Source organism: Colletotrichum chrysophilum (assembly GCF_026319265.1).
Source record: "Colletotrichum chrysophilum strain AFK26 chromosome Unknown scaffold_39, whole genome shotgun sequence".
NCBI lineage: Eukaryota > Fungi > Ascomycota > Sordariomycetes > Glomerellales > Glomerellaceae > Colletotrichum > Colletotrichum chrysophilum.
The window spans coordinates 133,619-158,291 of record NW_026517326.1 but is presented as its reverse complement, the minus strand read 5'-3'; the positions used below and the strand labels follow the sequence as shown (position 1 = coordinate 158,291).

The 24,673-nt window shown below is 56.9% G+C and overlaps 5 protein-coding genes across 5 annotated transcripts; 1 reads left to right on the top strand and 4 right to left on the bottom strand.

The window, feature by feature from the left end:
• Positions 1-4,692: 4,692 nt before the first annotated feature.
• Positions 4,693-11,033, bottom strand: COL26b_005674 (uncharacterized protein; the record flags this gene model as incomplete). The annotated part of the gene is made up of 2 exons (XM_053178513.1): positions 4,693-5,169; positions 5,253-11,033. The coding sequence occupies 2 exons, from the start codon at positions 11,031-11,033 to the stop codon at positions 4,693-4,695; spliced, it is 6,258 nt and encodes a 2,085-aa protein (XP_053037524.1).
• A 463-nt stretch (positions 11,034-11,496) lies between these two features.
• On the top strand, positions 11,497-12,420 carry COL26b_005673 (uncharacterized protein; the record flags this gene model as incomplete). Its single annotated transcript, XM_053178512.1, has 1 exon — positions 11,497-12,420. The coding sequence occupies one exon, from the start codon at positions 11,497-11,499 to the stop codon at positions 12,418-12,420; it is 924 nt and encodes a 307-aa protein (XP_053037523.1).
• A 313-nt stretch (positions 12,421-12,733) lies between these two features.
• COL26b_005672 (uncharacterized protein) lies at positions 12,734-13,087 on the bottom strand (the record flags this gene model as incomplete). Its single annotated transcript, XM_053178511.1, has 2 exons — positions 12,734-12,979; positions 13,058-13,087. The coding sequence occupies 2 exons, from the start codon at positions 13,085-13,087 to the stop codon at positions 12,734-12,736; spliced, it is 276 nt and encodes a 91-aa protein (XP_053037522.1).
• A 584-nt stretch (positions 13,088-13,671) lies between these two features.
• Positions 13,672-15,579, bottom strand: COL26b_005671 (uncharacterized protein; the record flags this gene model as incomplete). Its single annotated transcript, XM_053178510.1, has 1 exon — positions 13,672-15,579. The coding sequence occupies one exon, from the start codon at positions 15,577-15,579 to the stop codon at positions 13,672-13,674; it is 1,908 nt and encodes a 635-aa protein (XP_053037521.1).
• A 4,545-nt stretch (positions 15,580-20,124) lies between these two features.
• On the bottom strand, positions 20,125-23,456 carry COL26b_005670 (uncharacterized protein; the record flags this gene model as incomplete). The annotated part of the gene is made up of 8 exons (XM_053178509.1): positions 20,125-20,519; positions 20,574-20,912; positions 20,967-21,010; positions 21,071-21,258; positions 21,318-21,714; positions 21,773-22,590; positions 22,648-23,105; positions 23,132-23,456. 8 exons carry the CDS (start codon positions 23,454-23,456, stop codon positions 20,125-20,127), a joined length of 2,964 nt encoding a protein of 987 aa, XP_053037520.1.
• Between the last annotated feature and the right edge of the window lie 1,217 nt (positions 23,457-24,673).

Genomic DNA, 24,673 nt, shown 5'->3' with positions numbered 1-24,673 from the left:
GGCGCCTGAGAATGACTCCGGGTGACCACCATCCGCAGGGCCTTCCCAACCAACAAGAGCTCGCATGAAATCCTCGTTGCTTTTGGCAACCTTAAAGATGGTCGTCGAAACGCAGGTCCTTGCCCGCACAAATCAGCATTGCGCAGATGCCTAGACTCAGCTCTATTGCTCTTCAGCAGTATTGAACAAACCTTCAATCAGCTCCGTCGGAATCAAGGGCGGGATTAGTGGTCATCAGCTCTGACGACAGGCTCAGCTAGCCAAGGTACCGGCCGCCATTTTGGGTGCCGCCGGACCCCTGTCGCCCCCTCCAAATAGCTGCCGCGCGAGACCCTGGCAATAGCTGGCACACGGCAGCCCAACCCCCGGTCGAATCGAAGATGAATGCAACCCACTATCGCGGGCTATCTTTGGGACTTGGACGAGAGCTCTCCTCGAAGATGTCGGATGCCCATCACCCCCTTCAAGTACCTTCAACTTGACGCTTCGAAGCTTCCTCTGCCACCAATGTCACCCAAACACCAGGAACGTGGCGCAAGATTGGATCAGGCGATATTGAACGTTAATCTGCTTACGCGCACCAACAATATCTGCGGGTGACAGGTCACAGCGAGAAGCAAACTGCACCAGACGACCCCACAAGATCAGGGACTCTTCATCCACGATGGATAGTTTCCTCTCTCGTCACGATCCCTTTGGTCACTCAATGTGGGTACTTGGTACAAAATAGGCGTGGTCTGTCCGTCAAATCAGCCAGCTTCACCCGAGACGGAGCAGTACAATGACTTGCGGAAGTTGCCTCGAGACAGCTTGGGTACCTGTGCGGACGTTTATCTGGAGTGGGTTCGCCGCCAAGGACGGGTTCCAGCCAAAATCATGGATGTCTCCACGGCAAGCTCCTCATCGTCGACGCAAAGGATGGCAGGGGCTACTTATTGGTCAAACAGCAGCAGCACTGACAGCATTGCCGCATAGAAGACCGACATTGGAGGTCCGGCCAGCTTGACAAACTTCCCCAGAATATAAAAGGATTTCCATTGTTCTTTGTCTGCAACCTCGATTCATTGTTTCAATTCCTGCCTACCCTGGACATCTCACGGTTGGCCAAGATCGTCTTGGTTCATCGCCGGATCTTGTCATACATGAGATCCCCTGTTTCGTCTTGGTTCCCAGCCGTCGCACGAAATTCTGGTCCGACTGAGCCATTGGGCTTACTTGTTGGACAAAGTCTTTGTTCGGAGCGGATTCCCGTCTCAACACGTCACCATGCAAGTTGGACAGCTCCCTCCGGGTCCCGAGACAGGAAATTTCTACATCCCGATTTGCAATGTGTGTTTCACCAACACGAGCTCTGCCTTCTGGCCCTCTGACAGTCGGCCTAGTTACCATTCGACACAAGATGGCAGGCGCTTAAGGAATGGCTTAGCCGCGACTGTGAAGTCGACTACATTCAACTCTACCACCCCACCTCGGGCTGGATCAGGGTCAAGGGGCCATACAATTTTTATCGTGCATGTGGTAGGTGGCCAAATCGAAGCGTGTCCAGGACCTGCTAACACGCGCTCAGATCGTTTGAAGGATGGAGTGTTCAACGGCAGACGCATCATCTACGATGACAGCAACATGACGAGTGCAATCGTCGTCAAGGAAGTGCACAATGACGAGAACGCGATTCCAGTGAACGGTACCGTGAGGTCTCGCCAACCAACCCCTGCACCATTCTCTGCGCAAATCGACCATCAACCCTCACCATACTCTTACGCATCCTCAGAAGCATCATCGTTTGAACAACAAGTGAGAGCCTAGTACTACATGGCGCCAATCTACAGTTTCTGACTTGCAGCAGGTTCCAACGGACCTCGGACACTTCAGCCAGGGGTATGATGGCACTCAGATACAGGGAGCATGGTGCCCTGAATACCCTGCGTACGTGTCCAACAGTGGATTCTTTCCGAGCACCGCGGCTCCAACCAACCAACCCAGCCAGGCTGTCTCTGTTGAACATAGACGAATCATAATTAGACGGATAGGACACAGCACTCCGGAAGACCAGATCAAAGCGCTCATTAAGCAAAGCCTGGCACGAGTTACCCCGGTAAAGGCCGAGCTCCAGAGGATCGACGTCCCCCGAGGATCAGGCAGTCAGAACAGAGGACACGCCTTTGCAACATTTCGAACCGCAGACATTGCTCGAAGCGTTGCTGAGTCGCTCAACGGCAAAACTTGGAACTCCCGTCGGCTCGAGGCGCGTCTTACTACGGAAGGTGTCGCAGAGGAGCAGGCGAGCCGCGCGTCTCCAACGCCGACCTCGAGTTCAAGTTCGCGGCAGAAGAAATGCGACAGCTCCAGAAAGAAGACAAGCGAAAAGGCGCGTGCGCCGGTTCCCTCGGGGTCTGCTAGCCGCCCTCCTGAGCCTTCTTCGTCTCGCTCATTGCGACAAGGGTCGTCAGGTTCCAGCAGCTTATCGTCAGTAGAGCCGTCATCATCGCGCCAGACGAGGAGCCAGCAGCCAGCAGGGCCGGTGATTGCAGACGGGACTAGTCGCAGGTCTCGGTCCGAATCGAAAGAGGGGAGAAGAAAGTAGTCATTGTACCAACAGAAGCGAGCGCTTGAGATACCCCTGGGGAGCGCCAACACAGCTTGTTAGTCGGGAAAGCCAGCTATCTACCTCTAATTTGGGAAGAGTGTCTGCCAAACCCAGAGCTTGTTCCTGTTAATGCTGCCATTTAGTTCATCAAAATCTATGAAATTGTATCTATCACTCACATCGACGCCTTCAAATTTAGTACTATTTTGTAACACGATAGCAAGACCTCACAGCCAGGCCTGTGACTAACCTGTCATCTACGTACTGGGTTCTTCTATCGGTAACGTCTTGAACGAGTTCAACTGCAATGACCAGCCTGCCGCCAGGCGAGCCAAGCAAAGGGCAAGGGCGCCCTCGGACTCATGCGGTTTGCCCTACGTGTGCTGCATTTGTCAATGGATACCGTTCGCTCGGTTGGTCGGGTACCAGACCAGGCCTGGTGTGACGATTCAGGAATCCGTGCATGGCAAGCAAACAACGGTCCCAAATCCGGCAGTCGGGCTAGCCTCCACCTTGCTCTCCCACCAACAGATCGCCAGAGGATCCGGGACCAGCGGTGTTGCTACTATATCCGGGGCCTGAGGGGGCTCCTGGTCTGTAACCTGCAAAAGGGGATTGGACGGGTTGAAGACAGAATGCGATTCGGGTTTCGTATACGAGACGGTTGCAAACACAGCGCTGAGCTTGAGGCTGAAAAGGAGACCGGTGAAGCAGGCCGCCGTGGAGCCAAGGGAAACAATCAGCGGTGCAAAAGTGAGCAGGAAGGTTATCTGCATTACAGAAGACCCTAGCGCGGGTTTCCGTCGCCGGGACACAGCCCTGGGCGGCCATGAAAGCGACTTTGGCAGCCGTTGGTTGCAGCAGCGGTTGAAGCGGGGAGGGGGGATCCATCATCCACCGGCTGCACGATTTGACGCCCGGTACATTTGATGTGGGTGGTGTTGAGGTTATGCTCGGGAGGGAGACGCAGCCTGATCACCGCGCATGTACTCCTATCCCGGGAGCCAATCCCGGAGCATGCCCAGAGGACTAGATCTGCGGGCTTGGTGCAGCAACGGGCCCCGTGCCCGACCCCGACGCCTCGGGCCCGCGGCCGATGCCACAGTGACGGCAGAGGTCTCTGTCTGTCTAACCCCCATCACACAAATCCATCCATTCTCGCGGCAGCTACCGAGTGAGGAATAAAGACGCAATGTGGTGCAAGTCAACGTGGGCTCCCACCTTGCCTGCCCCGACAGCGACCTCGTCCCGAGGCTCGACAGCAACCCCATCCCACCATCATCCCATTCTCTGCCCTACCACCACCACCATCTTGAACCCTCGCCCATGGCACCTCCCAAAGCTCGGACGGAGTTCATGCACAAGATACGGGCACTTGTTTGGCCTCCCGCAACACCTACCCGCGACGAACCCCGCTTCAGCGTCTAATTAGCGACTGGCGCGACGACACATTGCGATTACATCTCTGGGCGCCGCTGCTGCTGCAGGGTGGGCGGTCGTTCATCACTTCTGCATTTGAACCGGCCCGTACGGATACCCGCCCGGCCCGATTTTGCGAAAAGAAGTCCCATGACCTCGAACTCTCAACTGACAAAAAGCAAAGCTGGGGCGGGTACACGATTTTCGATCCGGGAGTCAACCCGCAGTGTTCGGCATCGGGAAAACCAGAGAACAAGACGACGATGTGCCGTGCCCGGAAACTTGCATGGGGCTGGACCTCTCGGCCTCTCCCTCTTGCAAGCAGTACGGGGGCTGCGGCGACTTGGTCCATAACCGGTGAGCCTCACACCCCGGACAGTGCGCCTTCACCGAGAACGCCCCTGCTTTCTCACTGTGTGACAACACACACACACACACACACACACACACACACACACACACACACACAACCAAGTCCACGAATGGGGTATGGGGAATCTTGCTTCTGTATCTGCTTTTCATCATGCTCTCTCACTTCCCCCTGCTGCAGAGACAACGCTGCAGAGGAACGCTTCTAATGCTACCCAACGCCGCATGCGTACCTTCCATTTCCTCCTCTTGTGCATTCACCCTTTTCGTCCCTCGCTTGTCCATTCATATCACAGGTTCGTCGTGAAAAAGAGAAATCAGCCACCAAAGTCCATCTTCAGCGCAATGCTGGGCTGCCCGGTCGCACTCGTCGCGGCCTGTTCCGACGAGCCCTGCTGCCGTCCCCACCGGATGACCTCCTCCAGGAATGCCTTTTGCCCGTCGTTCATGCTGGCCACGACGGTCCGGAACGCGCTCTGGTCCACGGCCGCCAGCTCCAGTAATCTTGCACTCGTGTCTCTGTACGCGTCCTCGCCTTCGGACGAGGCACGCGCGAGGAAGGTGGGGAGGATAAGGGCCATGGCGACAGGGATGCGGTCGCGGGGGACGTTGCCCACGTACTGGCTGAGCGAGTGCGCAATGAGGGAGCGGGCGTTCTCGGGATCCTCCGGCTCCGTGTTGGTCACGAAAGCGACGAGGCGCGGGAGGAGGTAACGGACGATGGTGTGGTCTGCCGGTGTCGTGTTGGCCTGCAAGAGCAGGGACCTGATGCAGTTTGCTGCAATCTTGGCGGTCTGGGTTTTTTTTGTACATGTTAGTCACTCGGAAGCTCATTTGAGGGAGGGGAAGAAGCAGCAGAAGGAGGGAGACAACATACCATGCGGTCCGTGAGGCAGTCGACGACCTCGTCGAGGTACCTTGCCACAAGCGGATCGTTTGCCGCCAAGTGATTCGTGCCGCCCGTAAAGAGAATCGTGCTCGCGAGCAAACAGTTCTTGACGCAGGTGAGCGATGTGGGCGCCTCGCGTTTCTGGGCGTTGAGGTAGATGGAGAGGAAGCGCCGCAAACAGCCCTGCAGCTGGACGTCCGTTGGCGTCGGGCCGTTGCCGCTTGTCCTGCCAACGGACGACTTGGTCATGCTCACCACGAAGCGCTTCAGGGTGGGCAGGGATTGAGGCACAATGACCTCCTGGCATCCCGGGGTCGCCAGGATGGTGGCTAGGATATGGATGATGCAGGCGTGCAGGTCCGTCTTGATGATGGAGGGGAAGACCTCGGCAGCGTCGACGAGGGCGTTGAGAGACGAGCGGATCAGTAGTACCGCTTCCTCTGTCATCTGGTGGCGGACAGGCTGGTTTGCTTCCGTGAGATTGGGCAGCAGGCCGGAGAGGACGAGGACGATGATGCGCGTGAGCTCGAAAAGCTGGTCGATGTCGTCAGAGAGGTCGCCGTCGTCGCCCGAGTCCTTCTTCCGCGCGGAGGGGTGGGAGACGCAGAGGGCTCTCGCAATCTCCACAATCACGCCTTGGACGTCAAGGCCTTCTGTCAGGACAAGTCGGTCCAGGAGATCCATGGTCTCGGAGAAGATCGCCTCTCGGTAGATGGCGTGACCTGACACGCTGGGGTGCAGAATCTTCTTCAGGGCCTGCAGGATTGCCAGGTTCTGCTCCTGGGTGGCCAAGGAGTCGCTCTGTCCAGGGCGTGTAGCCAGAGCCTCAAAGGCGATGCCGAACAAGACGAAGAAGAATGCAACGGGCTCGTCACGATAGTTGATGTCTGAGCCCTTGGTGTTGCCATTGGTGTTGAGTCCCTCAGACTCCTTTCCGTCCAGCGCATCGAATACGAACTCGCTGTCCTGCTCGATGAGGCTAGCAATGGCGTCGACGAGCTTCAGCCAGGAGTCTTGGTAGAACTTAAGTAGGGTCTCGCGGTTCAATGCAGCGTAGATAGTATCGAGACTGCCAGAGAGTGAGGGGGGGCCGAGGGTCATGGAGATGTCGGGCTCGAAGCGCAGGCGGGCAAACTCTCTGAGTGACTCAAGCCACAGCGGCGTCAGGGTTCCGATGTGCGGTTTGAGGACGTCGAGAAGGTATTTCTGTTCAGAACTGGCAACTTGCAGCTCTGCCCAGGCCGAGAAGACGGCCATCTTGACCATGACTTGAGCGTTGGAGCTGAGGCCCTTGAGGTCGCCAATACCGGCGTTCTCGTGATCCTTGGAGAAATTCTCAAGGGCAGACACCAACGTCTTGAGAATGCGACCCATTCTGTCCACGTCCGTGACAATTCCCGTAGAGATGAAGCCAGCACAGACATTGACGGCTTCAGATGCAAGCTCGGGAGACGAGTCCGCAGCGAAGGCGGGTGTCAACGCCGAGCTGATCTGGGCCTGGTACTGCTCCAAGAGCATAGCCTCCTCAAAGTCGGGATCGGGCGTCCTGCCAAACATCTTGAGGACCGCGCCGATGATCTTGAGACCCCAGACTCGCAACTCCAGCACGCTAGACGTGGACGCCGAGAAGGCCATGCGGACGACATCGGCAATCTTGTTCTGGAGCGACGTCTGGGCGGCAGACTCGCCATTGGTCATGACATCCTTTGCGATGAGGATAAACATGTCGTTGATGCAGCTGATTGCGAAAGTGGTCACTTGCCATCGAAGGGGCTCAACTTCGGATCCGGCCTTGTTGTCCTGGTCGTCCTTGGCCGTTCCGGCGAAACCGGCGACCTCCTCGTCCTGCAAGTCTGGCATGCCGCTCGAGCCCTTGTTTCCAGAGACGGACTCCTCCTTGGCCTTGGCTCTTGTCATCTTGAGGACGCCCTGGAATCTCGTGAGCCAGAGGGCAGTGTCCGTGAGGCACGTCTGCCGCATCCAGTTCCTGAGGATGTTGCGAATGCCGTCGTGTGTCGGCGCGTCGTCGAGGACCAGCCACAAGTGGTCCTCGAATCCCTTCTCTGCAGCACCAATGACATCACTTGGATTTCTCTTCATGATGTTGTATAGGCCATCAACAGCAACGTCCCGCAGTATGGGGTATTCTGATTGGAGGTACTTCTGGAGAACCTTGACGTATTCCTCAAAGTTCATGTACCCCGGAGCATAGAGCGACAAATGCTCGAGACAGCTCAATGTCGCCCTCTGAACAAGCAAATCGTCTTCTTCTTGAAGCTGGCCGACGAGGTTGAGGATAAGCTCGCGCGACTTGGTGGAGTCTTGCAGGTCAGGACCCAACACATTGATGAGAGAGTCGACGCAGCGCGTGATGGCAGCAGTGGTCGAGAGCTCCATTTCCAGGTTCATGGTGATGGCAGAGGAGATCTCGGGGTTGTGCGTGTCGGAGACGTACAATTGGGCCAGCATGCCGAGCGTGCTCGGCACGTACCCAGCAAAACTCAGGCCAGCGGCGTCTGAAGCCAACGCCAATGCTTCCAAGGCCCAGAAGTGCACGGTAGGATGAGGATCGTTGCAGAGAGACATCAAGATACCAAGAATGGTCTTCAAGTGATACCCTGCCGCCATACCGCCGACCTTGGTCTGGATCGACCCAAGAGCCATTGCACAACCAGCGCGCGCGCTAGGCTCACGGTTGCTGACAATGGTGTCGACAAGGTACTTGATTTCGTGGTTGGTGAAGGCGTTGCCACAAGCGTTGCAAAGTCTCGCGACCGCGGCGTATCCAACGCTTCGGACGTACTGGTCTCCGTCGATGACAAAATCACGGAGCATATCCTGGATGAGTCTCTCCACGGCGAGGTTGGTGACGTTGCCCGGGGACGACTGCGTCTCCTTGACGGCCACCCGCAAAGTGGACAGGACGGCAACGGACACGTTCACGTTGATGGCGGCCTTTCTGCCAGGGTCTCTCAGCAATGTGCCGGCGGACATGAATGTCTTGACCTGCTCCAGCACGCTCTCCTGTACCTTGGGCGGTGTCAGCGGAAACACGAAAGCAAACAGCTGGATGGCCATGTTGATGACCTCGGTGGCCGGGGGGTCGGGAATGGTGAGCTCTGTGGCATCACCGACGTATAGCAGGGAGGCGTCGTGTTCTAGGGTGCCGCAAACTGGCGATAGTAGCAATCGGTCTATAGATTCTTCGGGGCTGTTTTCTTCGAAGGGCGTGCCTTCTATGGAGTTGTCCTGTTGACCCGGCAGACCCTTGATCTTGAATCCGGAAATGAGGCCGGTGATGCCAAAGCCGGAATTGTCGCCCACGTCCCAGACGGTCTCGAACGTGGCTGCTGCATTCGCTATGGACGCGCTGAGAGAGTTGGCAGAGTAGTTCTCTGGGTCTGCGAAGAGAGAAATTGCAATGGTGAGCAGGTTCGACTGGAGGAGCGCCTCGCTGCCACCGGCGGGGCTGAGGTTCACGAGCTTGATGTAGCACTGCAGCACGCGGCGTTGGACCATCATGTCCAAGTCGTGCAGCTGGAGCGCCGGCGTCAGTCTCTGCGACACATCATCGGTGATCTTCTTGGAAGGAAGAGTTCTCAGGAACGCAGAGGTATTCTGCAGCATTGTGGCTATACGCTTGGAAACGTCAACCGTCAGCAGCCTGGTGTTGAATTGCAGGAACGACAATATCGAGCCCAGCGCACACTCTCGAACGTGAGTCAGGAAAGACGCCTCGAGCAGACTGCGGTGAGCGGTATTGTCTTTGGACAACGGCTTGGGCAGCGCATTCTTCCAGAGTAACAGCAGCTGGGAGAGGTGAATCTTCACAAAGTTTGGGCCCAGAGACATCAAACCACCAATCAAGATCCATGCTACCTGAATCTGAGTGCTAGAGACTCTCAGCTCGGATTGTCCGCTCGACTTGAGCAGGTTGGTCGCCATCGTCAGGACACGGCTGTTGATATCAACGGATCCGTGGAGGGGCCGCGCGGGGCTTGCGCTCAACGTTGCTGCCAAACCATGAGCAAATCCGACGCATCGCCTGGGAGAGTTTCGTCCACTAGTGAGAAGCCCCAGTTCTCTGCTGAGGCTGTTCATGCACACTGACAAGCAAGGCAGGAGCTGCTGGGGGCAGGCGAGGACGAAAGCCTTCATGCATGCGGAGGCATGGACCTGCACCGAGTAGCTGGGGTGCTGAAGGACTCCCAACAGACCGTCTCTGCATGGTTCCGCAAAGTTGTTCGCCGCAGACCCCAAGCAGTTGATGAGCGAAGCTATCGCGCCGAGGGCTGCGATCAAGGTGTGCTTCGTCGGTTCTGAGCGCTCGACCAGGGCTTGCGGATAGTTCTTGAGAATGTCGTTGATGATGAGCTTGGCCGCCGTCGTCTGTCCAGACTCGCCTAGAATCTTCTGTCCAATGACGTCCTGGAGAATGGTGTCAACGATGCGCCTCGAGATCAGGAGACGATAACGGTTGTTGAGGATATTGGGCTGTCCGATCAGGTCGACGGTCAGATTCTCGAGGATCTTGAGGTAGTTTGTCTCCACCGTCCTCTCACCAAGCCTTCTCAGTACTTTGCCGTAGCAGACGCCGATGGCCGCCCTGGCTTTGTTCGACGTCGGCATCTTGGTGTACTGGGTCGAAAGGATCCTCAGAATCTCAGTCAGCGACAGCGCCAGATCCTGCGCCCTCTTCCCGCCGGGGGCAGGGCTGCCCGGTCTCGACGTGGGCAGGTCGTCCTCGTCAGCAACTATGCTGGCGGCCGTGCCAGTGCGCTTGATCGGCTTCTTGCTCATCCTCTTCTGAGCCTTCGTCAGCGGGGCTGCCTCCGCGACGCCGGTCTCGGAGTGCCCCCTGACCATGGCCTCAGCCAGCGCCTCCGCGGCGGCATGTCTGACCTGCGACGACGAAGAGTCGAAGATCTTGAAGATGGCGGTCTGCAGCTTCTCAAAGTCGTTCGAGTTCTCAAAGTATGGCGTGTGTCGCACGAGGGCCCTCAGGGCCCGACAAGCGGAGACGATGACCAGCGAGCCCTTGTCGCTGGTGCCGTAGCTGCGCGACTGCTTGAAGATGTCCCTGGCAACATTTTCGTCCATGCTGCCTTCGACCATCTTGACAATCTTGCCCAGCGACGTGAACACGGCGGCGCGCAGGCCTGCGTTGCTGGAGGACGACTTCAAGAGCTTGATGAGCGTCGCGCACGCAAGTGGGTGCAAGCCAATGGCGCTGTCGCCGGCGGATGCGTACACGTCGCCCAGACACGCGACGGCGGCGTGCTTCGTGCGCGGGCCCGCATCCGTCTTGGATCTGGCTCCGGTGATGATGGCGATCAAGTCGTTGATGGTCTCGAAGAGAAGCTTCCGGTCGCCATGCCCAAAGATGTGGGCAAGACACTTGCCGAGATTGTTTCTGACGACGCGGCTCGGCTGGGGCGAGGGTAGGTTGACGATTTGCAAAATCTCCTTTTTGAGGTAGAACTGCTGGGCGGTGCAGTCGTCGGCGGAGAGGCTCAGGACGTGCTTCGAAAGGGTCGAGATAAAGGTAAGCAGGAACAGCTCCTGCTGCTCGGCGGGGAGGGCCTGGAGCTTTGAAACGTCGAGCTCGGGGGTCGAGGTCGCTGCCGAGTCGGTTATGGACGAGGTCGTCGCTGTCGGGGGAGGGGGCTGCGATGGGGGCGCCGTCGGTGCAGCTGATGACGGCCGCGGCGAGGCAGCAGCTTGCGCGACGTCCTCGTGGGAGCCATTGGGAGCTCCCGTCGACGACATCGAGGGAGTTTGTCTGATGACCACTGGGGGTCCGGTAATCTGTTCTTCTTCAATTGGGTTGTCTGTCTTCTTTCGTCGGAAGCTCTTTGAACGGGGTGTGTTTGGTATATTGGGGACAGGTTGAGGGACGGGACAGGCATGCGGTCAGGTACGGGATGGGATGGGCTAAGGTAAAGCAATCAGGGGCGCGGACGCTACCCCCCGGCGGGTCAGCCCAAGTTTGGGCGGGATGCCATGACATATCACTTGAGGCGCTGGGCGGGACAGCTGTGGCTCAGTCTCAACCCCCACTTAAATTTTGGAGCTGTCTCTGACATGCCGCACGATTGAGCTCCCCCAAAGTCGTGGTCGTCCGTGGCCCGGACATGACACGAACCAGAGGAGGTAGCCCTCGCACCCGAAACCCGGAAGCCGCCCCGACCCGATCCCGGCCCCGAGTCACCGTCTCTCCTCAACGTCAACGATGCGTCCATTCGCCGCCGCCGCCGCCGCCGCCAGCAGCAGCAGCTCCCTGCGGAGCATCGCATCCCGCGCCATCGTCCTGGGGTCCCGATCTCAGCCCACCTTCTGCCGCCAATGCCTCCGCCCGTTTTCGACGACGCCCGCCGTCGCGAGTGGACACAATAAATGGTCCAAGATCAAGCACAAAAAGGGCGCTACCGATGCGCAAAAGAACAGCATGCGCAGCCAGCACTCCAAGAGGATCACGCTCTGTTCTAAGTTGTACGGGACGGTCGACAACCCCCAGCTCGCAAACGCCATCGAAATCGCAAAGAAGGCCGGCGTCCCGAAGAGCCTGATCGACTCCGCCATAGCGCGCGGACAGGGCCGCTCCGCCACGGGCGCCGCCCTCGAGACCCTGACCATCGAAGCCATCCTCCCGCCCGGCGTCGCACTCATCATCGAAGCCGAGACCGAGAGCAAGGGCCAGACCCTCCAGGAACTCAGGTCCCTCATCAAGAAGCACAAGGGCACTGCCAACACGGCATCATTCTTCTTCACCCGTACTGGCCGCGTCGTCTTCGAGGCGAAAGAAGGCGCAACGGTGGACGACATCATGGATGATGCGATCGAGGCGGGCGCCGAGGACATTGAGGCAGACGAGGAGGGCAACCTGATCATCTGGACGCAGCCGAACATGACCACCTCCGTCGCGAACGGCGTGGGCCCCAAGTTCGAGCTGAAGCTGCTGTCCTCCGAGATCATCTGGTCTGCAAATGAGGATACCAGGGTCGCCATCGAAAACGGCGAGGATGCGGTCATGCTCGGCGAACTCTTGGCTGCGCTGCAGGACTATCCGGAGGTCCAAGCCGTGTACGGCAACCCCGCCAAGGGAGCAATCTCGGAGGAAAGGTGGTCCAAGATCGAGGAGAACCTGGACTCGTAGGTCCTGGTCAAAGCCAAGGCTCTCTCTCTCTTCTCTGTTTGATATGTACAACATGTAGAACACACGTATAATACAACACTACAGATGCTCTGAGGGGCGAGTGTTTGCAAAGGTCCTCCTGCCCAAACGCCGCGTCCGTCGCATGCAATTTCCCCAAGCCGAATATTTTTGACATCCAAACGCCAATATGATACAGCACCCCTCCCCCGCATAGAATCCACCGTGGGACATGCCCCCAACCCTTCCACAGCGAAGGGTCTCGTAACCGTCCTCGTTGGTATCACGTCCGTCGCAATCATGCCTCGCGGGCGTCCTACTGATCCTCGTTCGAAGGCGGGTTCTGCGCCGCCTGGGCGGCCTCCCGGTCTTTTCTCATCTGGTCAACGAGTCGCTGGCGCTTGGCCAGTCTGACGTACTCCTCTTTGATGTCTTCGCGGTCGAAAGGAATCTTGTGCGAGTGCTCGGCCTTTGGCCAGAAATCGGGGACGGCGAAACGGTTGTCGAGGTTCGTGCCAAAGTAGTACATGATGCCGATGGGGAACATGACATACATGCCGAACTGGATCGATAGTGTCAGTACTTTTCACTCCCGTCGGCCCCAAGAAGGGAAAAAAAAGCCTAGGGACAGAAGACTTACCTTGAAAACTTCCAGATTGAGACCACCCATTGTAAATTGTTTGCGCGGGTGTCGTGTAGTGTGCAATGGCTGATCGAAATCAATGACGCTGGGATGGTCGGACGATTTCGAGTGTGGGTGGGTGATGGAGCTCTACAACGCGTACTGTGAATCATCTGCAGCGGTGTTGGACGCCGGGATGGCGCGGGCGGTCCGGAACCTCGGCGCAATTTTTTCCACCTTCTCCGGGGGTTTGGGGTGGGCCCATGCCCGATCTGACAGAGCCCGAGGGGCATGCAACGCCGATGCACATTCACGACTTCATTCCGCTCGCCAAACTGACCATGCCCATACTTTTCTCTCCAATGACCTCGTGGGCCTTTTACATTCGATATTTATAAACTACGATGATGTCTGGTCAGGTATGCCACGTACGAACAATGCTTTCGACCGCCGGTCCCAGATACCCCGCCCCCACCCAAAGACTCAGCATGCCGCACCGTCCAGTTGCCCAGCCAAAAACTGCCTCTAAACGCCTAAGCATGGTCTATGTACAGACTTCCGGAACCCTCTACAGTTGGCCCATACCCATATCATACACATGAAATTTGGTGAATAAGTTCGAACTGCCGCAGTTAGTGCGGTCGCTGAGCAGCGGCACGTCGCTGGCTCTGTGCTTCCTCCATCATCATTCGTTCCGTCAAACTTCGAGGCGTACCCGAGAACAATGCTTGTCCAACGCTGGCGCGATAGCTACTGAGATCACCATCGTCGACGCCGCTGCGTCCGTCCAAACCTCCGATAAAACTGCTAACGTCACCCAGCGAGGCTGCTTGCTGGTATACATCAGGATTTTTGACAACCGGCATGATCACAGGTCGACCCCTGAAGGACCCAACGGACCCAGAGATGAGGTGCGCGGGGATCTGCGGCTCTGTTTGCTTGGGAATGGACACGGCGGGTGAGGTTGAGTACAATGTCTGCACCACGGGTTCGCTTGATTCAACCTCGTTGTCGTCATCGTCCTCGTCCTCTTCTTGTATGGGTGCAGGCCTGGCCCGAGGCTTGGGCGGAGCACTCAATCCCTCGAAATGGAACATGTCCTCATCATCTTCCTCCTCGACGCCACTCCGACTTGACGACTGGGTCTCTGTGTGAGGTGCTGGCTTTTCCGAGCTGGGGCTCTGGGGTACGGGGACTGTCCTTGTCGGCGAACGTGATGTCGGAGACATGATGGCCTTCTTGTTAGCAAACGACTTTGGCTTCGCCATGGCAAGGAACTCGTCGTCGGAAGAGCTGTCGTCGCTGTCGTAGTCCCTCGCTGTGCGGACTGGCTTTAGAGATGCCGGTGGTTCTGGGGCGCGCTGGCGCTCGCGCTCACGCCCACGCTCTACTTCAACCTTCTTCGGTGGGTCCTGGGGTTGGACTTGAGGCTGACGGGAGCTGCTCGCGTGCAAAGAACTCTCAGAATCAGACGTCGCCATGCTGCCATTCTCAGACCCAGCGGCGTCAGGGTTCACCACAGTCCATACGGTATTCGCATCCAAGGGAGCTCTGGAGAGAGCCCGGAGTGCCTGGGAGGAAGACACCTTCTTTGGCGGGGGCCCAAGGTCTTCATCAGGGCCCAGCAGAGACTCGACAGTCATTGACTCATCTTCAGGCGGGGGTGGTGACCTCGAGTTGGCCAGGGTGTGTGACTGCACCAGTGACGGCTCTGTCGACTGCGGCGAGGCTGTAGGCAGCACCTCTGTTCCCTCAAACTCGAAGCGTACGCGGCGGGGGCTGGCTGGGGGCTTAGATCCGCCGCTCGACGCCCGTCGCAAGGCACTCCGGCGGACCTTGGATTCGCTCTGCTCAGAGGTGCCCGAGGAGGTTGTCTCGTCCGTCGCCCGGCGCTCGTGGTTCGGCCGCTCGGGCGTCTGGGTCGCAGCGACAGACACCTGCACAGCGGGACGGTCACTCGCCTGTCCGGAACTGCGCCGACCCATATCGTCGTCGGTGGTGGGCTTTGATGGTGGTGAGAGGACTGGCGAGTGGTTCGTCGCGGGGGGCGGTTGTGCGCTGTCGAGCAGAGGCAGGTAGGTCGGAGTGAAGAGGCCGTGCAGTTCCCTATCCCTTTCCCGGTCGTGTGTACTGTCGGGAGAGGTTAGGGTGGCAGTTCCGGCATGAGAGAGGACGGATGGGGGAAGCGCAGAGGAGGGAGACGACTGCGGCGTCGGGGTCGGGGCACGGCGGTCGGGGGAGGTGGTTTCGGTGGGCTTGTCGGGGTCGTCGGTAGGCGGCGGCGGTGGGGGTGAGTCAGGGTGGTCTCGTGGGAGAGTGAGGGCGGGAGCGAGATTGGGATAGTTGTGGAAGGAAGCGGCGACGAGACGATCGACCTCGGCTTGCTTGTCTCGTGGGAGGTTCTGGAGGAGCTTTTGGGAGTACCTATAGAACTCGGTTGCCATGTCTTGGCGGTAGGCTGCAACCTTGTGGTCGAGGTCGGCTAGCTTCTGATGCAGGTCTCCGATGAGCCTCGTCGCATTGTCCATATCCACCACCATATCGGTCAACAGGACTCAGACTCAGCCGAGCAGCTACTCCAGCGACAGCGGCAGCGGCAGTGGCAGCGGCAGTGGCAGCGGCAGCGGCAGTAGCGAGACTGGCCAGGGGAGATGGGCGGGCGAGGGCTAGGAATCGGGGCGGGGAGGTGGGCCAATGGGTTCCTAGGCGTGGGCATGACGCAAGGCGTCTGAGAAAAGGGAGCCCGTCGCGGCGAAATGGTCGGCGGCGTCCAATGTTTGTTCGGGGTGGACGATTGACGGTTGCGGCCAGGCCACACCCACTTTAGATTTGCAGTGCGAGAGGTAGACGCACGGCGAGTGCAGGGCCAGAGGCAGATGTGTGCGCCGAGCGTGTGTGTGCTGTGTGTGCTATGCTATGCAGAGTACAAGGTAGGCAAGGTAGGTAAGGCAGGTAAGGTAGGTAGGTAGGGTATCGGTGATTTACCCTGGGGGGCGGCGGCAGCAAGGCGAGGCGAGGCGAGGCGAGAGCGATGGCGGCGGAAAGAAGAGCGTCGGACTGCAGATGGGCGCGCGCGCGCGTGCTCAGAGTGTATGTATGAACTGCCTGGGGAATGTTTCTCCTGCTCCAAAGTTCCCCGCGGAGAGAGAGAGACAGAGACAGACTCTGGTTGAGAGTTGGAGAAGAACAGTCCAGAGATCAGGTTGGGGCCCCGGGATGGTGGTCTCGAATCAGGCCAGATGCGAGAGGGTGTGTATGTGTCTGTTGTCTCTGATGCCGGTTGAATTCCAGGGAGGTGGTGGTGCCAGAAAAGTCTTGCTTGTCCCAAAAGCGCAAGGCAAGGCCCTAAGGGCAAGTTAGAATTGCGTGGTAAGACAGGCCGGAGAGGAGCGGTCTACTTTGGTACTGGGGGCAGGTTTGGGGAAGAGGTGGAAAGAGACGACAGACAGACAGCCGGGCCGCAGGTGACAAGAATGCGCAGCGCAGCAAATGGAACCTGGAATGGAACGAATTGTTTGTGGACGGCCGACTTCTAATTCTGTGAGGGGCTGCTATCCGTACCTCTTCGAGGGGAAGGACCCAAGGTGAGGTGCCCTGCGGTGGAGGGGAGGGGAGGCCTAGAACACCCTAAAGATGGTGTCCCCGATCCCCACTGTCTGGACTTTGGGTCGGTTGGTCGGGTCGTGGCCGCCAGGCATTTTCTCTCTCTCTCTCTTCACTTGCACTCCCACTCCTCCGCCTCAGTCTCCCGCAGGTCAGTCAGTTTTCAGTTCAGCGAGGGGCACACACACACACACACACACACGCACACACGCTTTCTCTGCATGGACACTGGGAGGGCACTCCGAGAGGAGGGGAAGGGCTCGGAGGGGAGGGGAGGAGAGGGAAATCTTGGGGGCGCAGAGGTACGTATCCTTTTACATTGTGGATTTGACACCGAGGGACTCGGGCAAGGATCCACGCCCACCCATGGAGGGCACCGAACGGGGCCCTGGAAGGCTTAAAGCCTTGGGAATCTGCAATGTCGCCTTCCACCTCCAGGATGCGATTGCCCAGCCCAGCCCAGCTGCCAGGTGGTAGGCCCTGCCCGCCCGCCCTCTGCGGTGCCGGTTAACTCATCAACTGGTGCTCGTGCCTGTGCCTGTGCCTGATGGCCCAGCAGGGCCCGTATCTGCGTCTGCGTCTGCGTCTGCGTCCTCGCTTCGCCTCGCCTCGCCTCGTCAGGCTCCTCCAGTGTCCAGTGTCCAGGCTCGGGGCTTCCATATCCCCAGGACTGCACCGCTGTCCCGTACCTGCCGACCGTCCGTCCGTTGTTGCTCTCGGGTACCGACGGCCTCGTTCTCGCCGAAGCACCGTCAGCTCACAATATCTTCATGCTCCAGCTTCATCGTTCTCCTTCCCGTCCTCAGCGTCAGGGATGCTTGGAACAGCTGCTCAAATTGGGAACCCGGCCTGTGGATCAATGTCATCATGGACGGAATGAAGGCCTGTCCCATCGGCCCTTCCGTCCGTTCTCGACTCGCCGTCTGCATTCTCTGAGACTTACATGTGCGTCCGTCTGAGGTTGTGATGCACCTGCAAGTCTTCTTCCCATGGTTCCTGTCGACATGTCTCGTTCTCTCGTTCCCGCTGCTTTCGGGTTCCCCCTCGTTGCCCGCGGACCGCACATCTCACTTGATAACCCGCAATTTGCTTCCATTCAATTACCGGGCCAATATCAAAATCCACAAGAGAAGCACAAAGAGAAGAAAAACTCAATCCCCACGTCTGCCAGGCACTGTTGCAACGATTGCTGCAACCTCAGAGCTATCAAACGATCTCGGCGCCCGGCTAGCGCCTTGTTTCTTCAACACACGTGTGTATCTGCCCATTCTAGACAATCATGAGATGAGCCCATCTCACTCACACACACACACACCAACACAAACATGTGCTCTCTTCACAACTTACACGACACTTGCCGATTGCCCTCCGCGAACCCGCCCGCCAAGAAGCAGAATCTTGACTTTGCTGATAACGCGGGGTCTGTTTTGGATGAAGGCTAGACTTTCCAACCTTTGGACGAAGCCGCGCAACACTTTTTTGTGTTGATGGGCAAGGTTGGGTGAGGCTTTCAAAACAAGCACTGACTGCGGGTTTTGTCCAGGTCGCTCGTCCAACCGCCAATGCTGTCGGATACTCCCCCCCTCCCTCGTGCCCTCACTTATGAAAAGCATCCTGGCTAACATGCAGCCACTTTCTCGTGTCGTCGAGTAATCCATTAGCAAGGTTTTGCAGCAGCAGCCGGTTCTCTAGGTCGTCAACGGCACCAGCCAGTCACGGGTAATGTCGTGGCGGCATGGCATGGGGGTGTGGTTTGGGATGCATAACATTTGACTTTCCGACTTGCTTTCCTAGACGTTCCGCCGAGATAAGGTGGGAGGGGTGCTTGGGGAAGGGGGATGGGGGATGGGGGATGGGAGGGGGAACAACACTGAAGTCAAAAGTGGGATGACCCCCTCCTCCCCTCCACATCGTGGGTGTTCCTCCCCCCAAAGTCACGAAGTCACCCCTCCTCCTCAAGGCTCAATCGTCAACCAACCAACCCCGCCGCCGGTTCCCTGACCGAGTCCGGCTCTTGGTGTCACGCGGCCGCTCCCAACGGCGCATGACTGGCCATCTCCTCTCACCGGTCCCGGAATCCCGTGACAGAACCTCCCACCCGACCCCACGGGGCCAACAGCTTTGCAGTCACGGGATCGACCACAGCTGAATATCTTGTCTCCTCTTCCAAGTTGTCGCCTTTCTGCTCATCCATTGTAGTGTAAGCTTTCCCACCGCCGCCCGCCCCCCTGGTCCAATCCCACGGCTCGCAGATCACTCGCAGGCCTCCCAGGCCCGGGGCTCCGCTCAAAATTAATTAACTGTTCGCCCCGGCTGAAATGCAATGCGGTCATCGCTGCTACGGCGTCGCTTGCATTTGGCAGTTCCGCATTGCAAAAATGTGACATGGAGGCAACAACCTAAAAACCCTCAACAAAAAATGGCTGCCTTACTCAGACAACCATTAAGCTTATGCCCACGGTATCCGAGTACGACAGTCGCGCTGGCCATGGGGTATCATCCATCCAGTGGCAACGACCCCTTTGCCTAGCACACACTTTTGAACTACCTGGACAAGCTGAACAGCCCGTCCAACGTGTGTGCTTTCCATACATGCGTGCGCTGCTTCACACTGCTACCATTGCCCCCTTCCGGTCCGTTGTTTGCCTGTCAAGCAAAACCAAGAGTGGCCTAGACACGTTGCTGCAAGCCGTCGCTCTCCCGCTGTTACCGCTGCACGGTGCGGTCATACTGACGGCTGTCCCGAACTCGCCGTGCCACGCACGGCTTGGCTATGGCAAGGGTGCCCGGGCTCAAGGTTCCGGTGCCGTGACTCGGAGCGGGCGGCGGAGGACGACCCTTCAGGAACTCCGCGACGGGCGGTTGCTTCGTCAGCGCGGATATCGCTGTCGCTAATTGGTGCGATAAGCTGGCTTGTTGTGAGGTTTGTTGATGGTGATGCTGTCGGTGTTCTGTCATGCCTGGCGTTTGTAGTCTCTAGAGCGTTGCGAATGCGAATTTGACAATGAGTTGACACGATGTAGAGGTTTGGCACGATCGAAAGAGGCTGGTATTGAGAGGGGGGAGTCCCCGTATGCGATGGCACGCTGCGATTAGTGCCGGCTGTTGCTCAAGGAAATCTAGAAGCTTCTAGATCGACGTTTGGCGACTGGAATCTCAAGATGGTCCTCGAGGTTGTGTACTGACGGTTCCAGCAGTCTCCGGTGCAGTCGCCTTAACGCGGGGTGGTCCCGTTGGCTCAGTTTAGCGCGGGCCACCTCACGGGATATGCTCATCATAGTAATCGAGAAGCGATTGTCTATGTAAAGTCATCTAAACCTTCACTTGAGGTTGACCATGTGAGTCTGCCTGTCCGATCCTGATATCGTGCGTTCCTTCCAAGGATAAGGTACCAGCTCAAGTTGGTGAGCAATAGCAAAAACGCAAGTATTCCTACGTTTCGGTCCATCCTGATACTTCCCAATCCGGTCTTACAAACCAACTTAGTCACTGTCGTGATAGGAACCATCGCCGTCGTCATCCTCGTCCTCGTCGACATTCTTGTTGTCGATGACAATCTCTTCGCCTCCCTTATCGTCATCGTCGGGCTCGCTCAGGGCCACAAGCAACTCCTGGTAGAACACGTTCATGACGGGAGCCAACATCTTCCGGTCACGCTTGTCCGCCTCGGTAGCAACAGTGCCGATAAGACTGGTGTAGTCCTGCTCGATGATGTTGATCACGGTGGTGACGTTGCGGCGCACCATCTCATCCAAGCCTTCAAGAAGAGTGTGCACTGCACTATCGGCGTCGCTGGCAGCGTCATAGAACATTGTCGCCCGCTTCTTCTCGATTTCCTTCTCCATGGTACTGCGAATGGTGATGAGTGCACCGCCACCTGTAAGGACTGTCAGTCATGCAAAGATATCCCTTATCCTCGTGGGTTACCTACCCTTTACTTGAGCACAGTATCCGTAGGTACCTCGCAGGGCGCCTTCAATGGCCGGATACAGCATACGGTTGGCACCTCGCTGATGCTCCTGGGCGAATTGCTTGTGCTGCTTCGCAATGTGGATCTGGGTTTCCTTCATGGCAGCAACGTGCTTTGTGAGAATGGATTGGACCAAGTCGGTGTTGTCAGTCAAAAAGCGTCGACCCTTCATGCGAGCTTGAAAGGCGCCGATCATGCGATCACAGGTAAGAGCAAGGTTGTCCAGGAGCTCCGGGAAGCGCTTATTGAAAGACTGGTCCCAGGACTGGGCATAGATATTCTTCATAGCCTTCAGAAGGTCTGTCCATGATTGTCAGCAGCTCGTTTCTGCTGTGATGCGTTCGTGCAGCCTACCTTCGTTGAAGTCACGAGGACCAGCAGCACCCTTGAACACACCACTGAGAGAACAACGTTAGCCACGAGGTCGTCCACTAAGAGATGCAAGTAAAGAGACTTACCGGCGACGACAAGTGGCGCGGTATGTGGGAAACCGCAGACCACCGGCATCGGGAGATGCGCTCCAGGACTTCGCCATGGCCACGGCCGCAGCAGAACCTTTGCTAGCAGCCTTTGGCAATCGCTTGAGCACCTTCGTGGCAGACGTTTCGCAGTCCTGCATGCAGCTCGCTACAGACTCCTCGAGAGTCTATTCCAGTAGGTTAGTATCTACATCATCAAGATGAGAGCCACAGTGTAAGTACGCACCTTCCTCAGCTTTCCCACAGCTTTCTCGAGAAACTTGCACTCCTCCTGTCGTTCAGCATCCGACATCTTGAGCGTGGCTTCGTCGCCAGCGAGAAACAAGTCTATGCCTCTGAGCAAGCGACAGATTTCGTTCAAAGGACTCTTAAAGTAGCCATCTTGAATAGCTGCTGCAAACTCAAGCGTGTGCCTTTGGAGGCCTGGAACCTCGGTCTCCTCGAGGGTAGTGAACCCGGCGACACGTCTATCCTTCTTCATGCGGCCTCGAAGCTGTTGGTAGCTTCGGCTGCTAATGCAATAGACCGGCAGGTCCCGTCCGATTCTCTCGTAGTCAATATCAGCAACCTCGGGCGGTTGTCCGTCGCTCTGAGCTTGCTCGGCAAGCAGCTCGTCGTCCAGCCTATTCAATGCCGACGTGGTTAGCATTGAGCCCTTCTCCGAGAGAATGTTGTACCCACTCTTTGAGACCGAAAGCGAAATCCTTCTGGATTTCCTCTCGCGAGTACTTGTTGCGTCCTTGGATGCACAGCCGATGCATCTCCGTGTTCACCTTCGATCTCTCGGCGGTGAGATCGGCGATGGCAGATTTCAGCTTGCTCACTTCCTTGCTAACCTCTTTCTTCTCATCTCTGAGGGACTTTTTCATGTCCTTGAGCTCCTGAAGTTTGGCGCCAGCCATTTCCGCGGTCAAGGGTTCACGATGGTCGTCTTGCTGAGACGGCATTTCTTCGTCCGACTCGTCGTTGGACTCTTCTGTATCGCTGTACTCGACCTCCTTCTTGACCTTCTTTCGGACTTCATCTTCTGTATGGCGCTTGCGCTTTCTAGGGGACTCGAACGGAGCAAATACACGTTCTCCGCTCGTAGCCTTGTTGTAGATGCCATGCCAGTTGTCGATTTCGTTGCCCGCAACGCTGATCTCGGCGTGAAGGTTCGACTTGTGCGCCTCCAATTTCTTGAGATTCTTCTTCGTGGCGTTGATCTCCGGCTTGATTTCCTTCCAGCGACGATGCATCTCTTGAATAGTGTCTCTGATGCCAAGAGTCTCGGCTGCCTCGTCAAGGGCAACATCATCGGCCTTCGTGCAGATGAACGTGATATTGGAGTATGAACCGTCGAACTTCAGCTGCTGTCTAAAGTGCTGACCGAGCAACGTCTTGGCCGTCCTATCGTTGACAGCTCGAGTGATCGGCGCAATGATCGAGAGTCTTGTACACTCTTTGGTGTACTTGGCAGCAACTGCTGCTCTCGCGCTGTTGGAATCGCGACTTCCTGGCTGTTTCGGTATTAGCGAATTGCATCAAGAACTCAGAGGAAGTATTCAGGGCCTCACCAAATCGACGAGAACGACACCAGTCGACAAAACCTTTGACTTCAAGAAGATCCGAACAGCCCTCACAAGCGGCCAGTATGCAATGGTCGGGACCTGGGAGTTGCCATTGTCCTCGGAATCGACGTAAGCCTGGACTTTGTCGTAGAAAACGTCACACGTCTTCTCCTCAATCGTCATGGTTTTTCCTAGGACAGGTTGCAAAACCGGGCGACTAGCAAGAGCGGTTGGATGAGTTTGTTCCAGCTCTTCGGGAGTCAAGTCAGGATACACAGAGCGAATGATGGCATAGGCTGTACCGGCATCACTGCTCTCGTCTCTGGTATCCTTGGAGATCTTTCCGTTGTCATCGAGGATGTCTCGGTGAAGCTGCAAGAGCTCCTGGGTCCACTCGGCCCGCGACAAGAAGTCGATTTTCGCTCTGTACTTCTTTCCTGCATCCTCTTCGGTGTTGTAAGAATCTCGGTGATGACTGCAGTGCATGCACGCATGCAATTGGTAGGAACTACACGCTCCTCGTCCAGAACTGCATTGATGAGAGAACTCTTGCCGGTACCTGTGTCGCCAAGAACTCCAATGACGAACCGCGGAAGCTTGGCCTCGGACTGCAAATGATCGATCGATTTACAGTACTTTGCGGCTCTCTTCATGTCTGCCATGTGAATGAGCGTCGACTTGAGGTTGTCCAGGAGTCCTGTGGCCTTGACGCTGGTCTGTCGCAGCTGTGTTCCTGTTTTCTGCGCCTTTGCCATCTCCATCATCTCATGTGCTCTTGCCGCTGACAGGCCTTGGTGCACCTCGTCGTCCGCCATTGTAGGTGACGCCACTGAAGATCAGATCGCGTGGTAATTCTGCTAGAAATGGGTCAGCCCGGAAGCTCAATTTCGATGTACCAAGCAATGCCAGGTGATGAATGTGGCGGCTGGCACGGTTGAGTAGTGAGATGACGAAGCAGCCCTGAGGTGCAAGACCTGCGACCACGGCAGGCGCCACTCTGGGCAATGAAATGACGACTGAGAGAAAATTGAAACCAGTGTGTAGAAATAGAGAGACAGAAAACAGGAAACTGAAGACGCAGATGTGAAAGAAGACGTAGGGTAAGCAGGCTAGCCAGCGCGAGCCTTCCGCTCGCACCGCTACGCGCGATTTCGGCGAAGACTTACCAGAAAGCGAATCGTTTGACAGAGACAAATCAGCTGTTATCAATAGCAGATGATTCTTGACGGTCAACAAGCGTGTAGGGTTTGGCAGTCAACAGAAGTTACGTCGAGTTGAGATGGTTGGTGGTGGAAGCCCAACTGTTGTGGGTTGTGAAGTAGGAGGAAGAAAATCAAGTGAGACGAGAAGATAAACAGACTCGAGGAGGCAGAAGGAAAGATTGAGGAGGGAAGGTGCTCCCTCTTTTTAGCTGCCTGGGTAGCTCCAGGTAGAGAGCGTCGAGTGCTTTGGTGTCCCCGCCTTGGGTTGGTGTTGTGGGAGGCAATTCTGAAATACAAGTACCCCGAGGCCGTGGATGGCTATTGGGAATCATGGTGTGCCTGAAGTGCTTGGAGTGCCGACAACTTCTCACTTGCAGTGCAAGCTCACTTCAAGTCTGCACAGACGATAGCCCATGGGGATGCCTTGAGATAAACAGTAATGCATCTTCCAGCATCCTTAACAAACATCTGTGAGGGAAGAGCGATTTAAGGAGGCACCTTCTTTATCCTCCTTTTTAAAGTCAGTACGATAGGCAACAGAAGCCACAGAACATGCTGGTCAGTGCTAGTTATGAAAGATGTTTCAGTTGATTTACTACATCTCTGTGAGATTCGGGGTAGTGACTGCTTTAAGTAGACGAGGCGTGGATTGCAAATGAATCTTGAGCAGTAACCACGCGTAAATAGGCTGAAAATAGGATATAAGGACAGATCCCATAAGATCCTATTGAAAAGGTTGGCCGAAGGAGAGCGCACTCAGAGTGCTGATAACGCGAGACGGCTCAGCAAGACCACCGGGCTCTGCGGAAAGCCTTACTCATACAGAACGG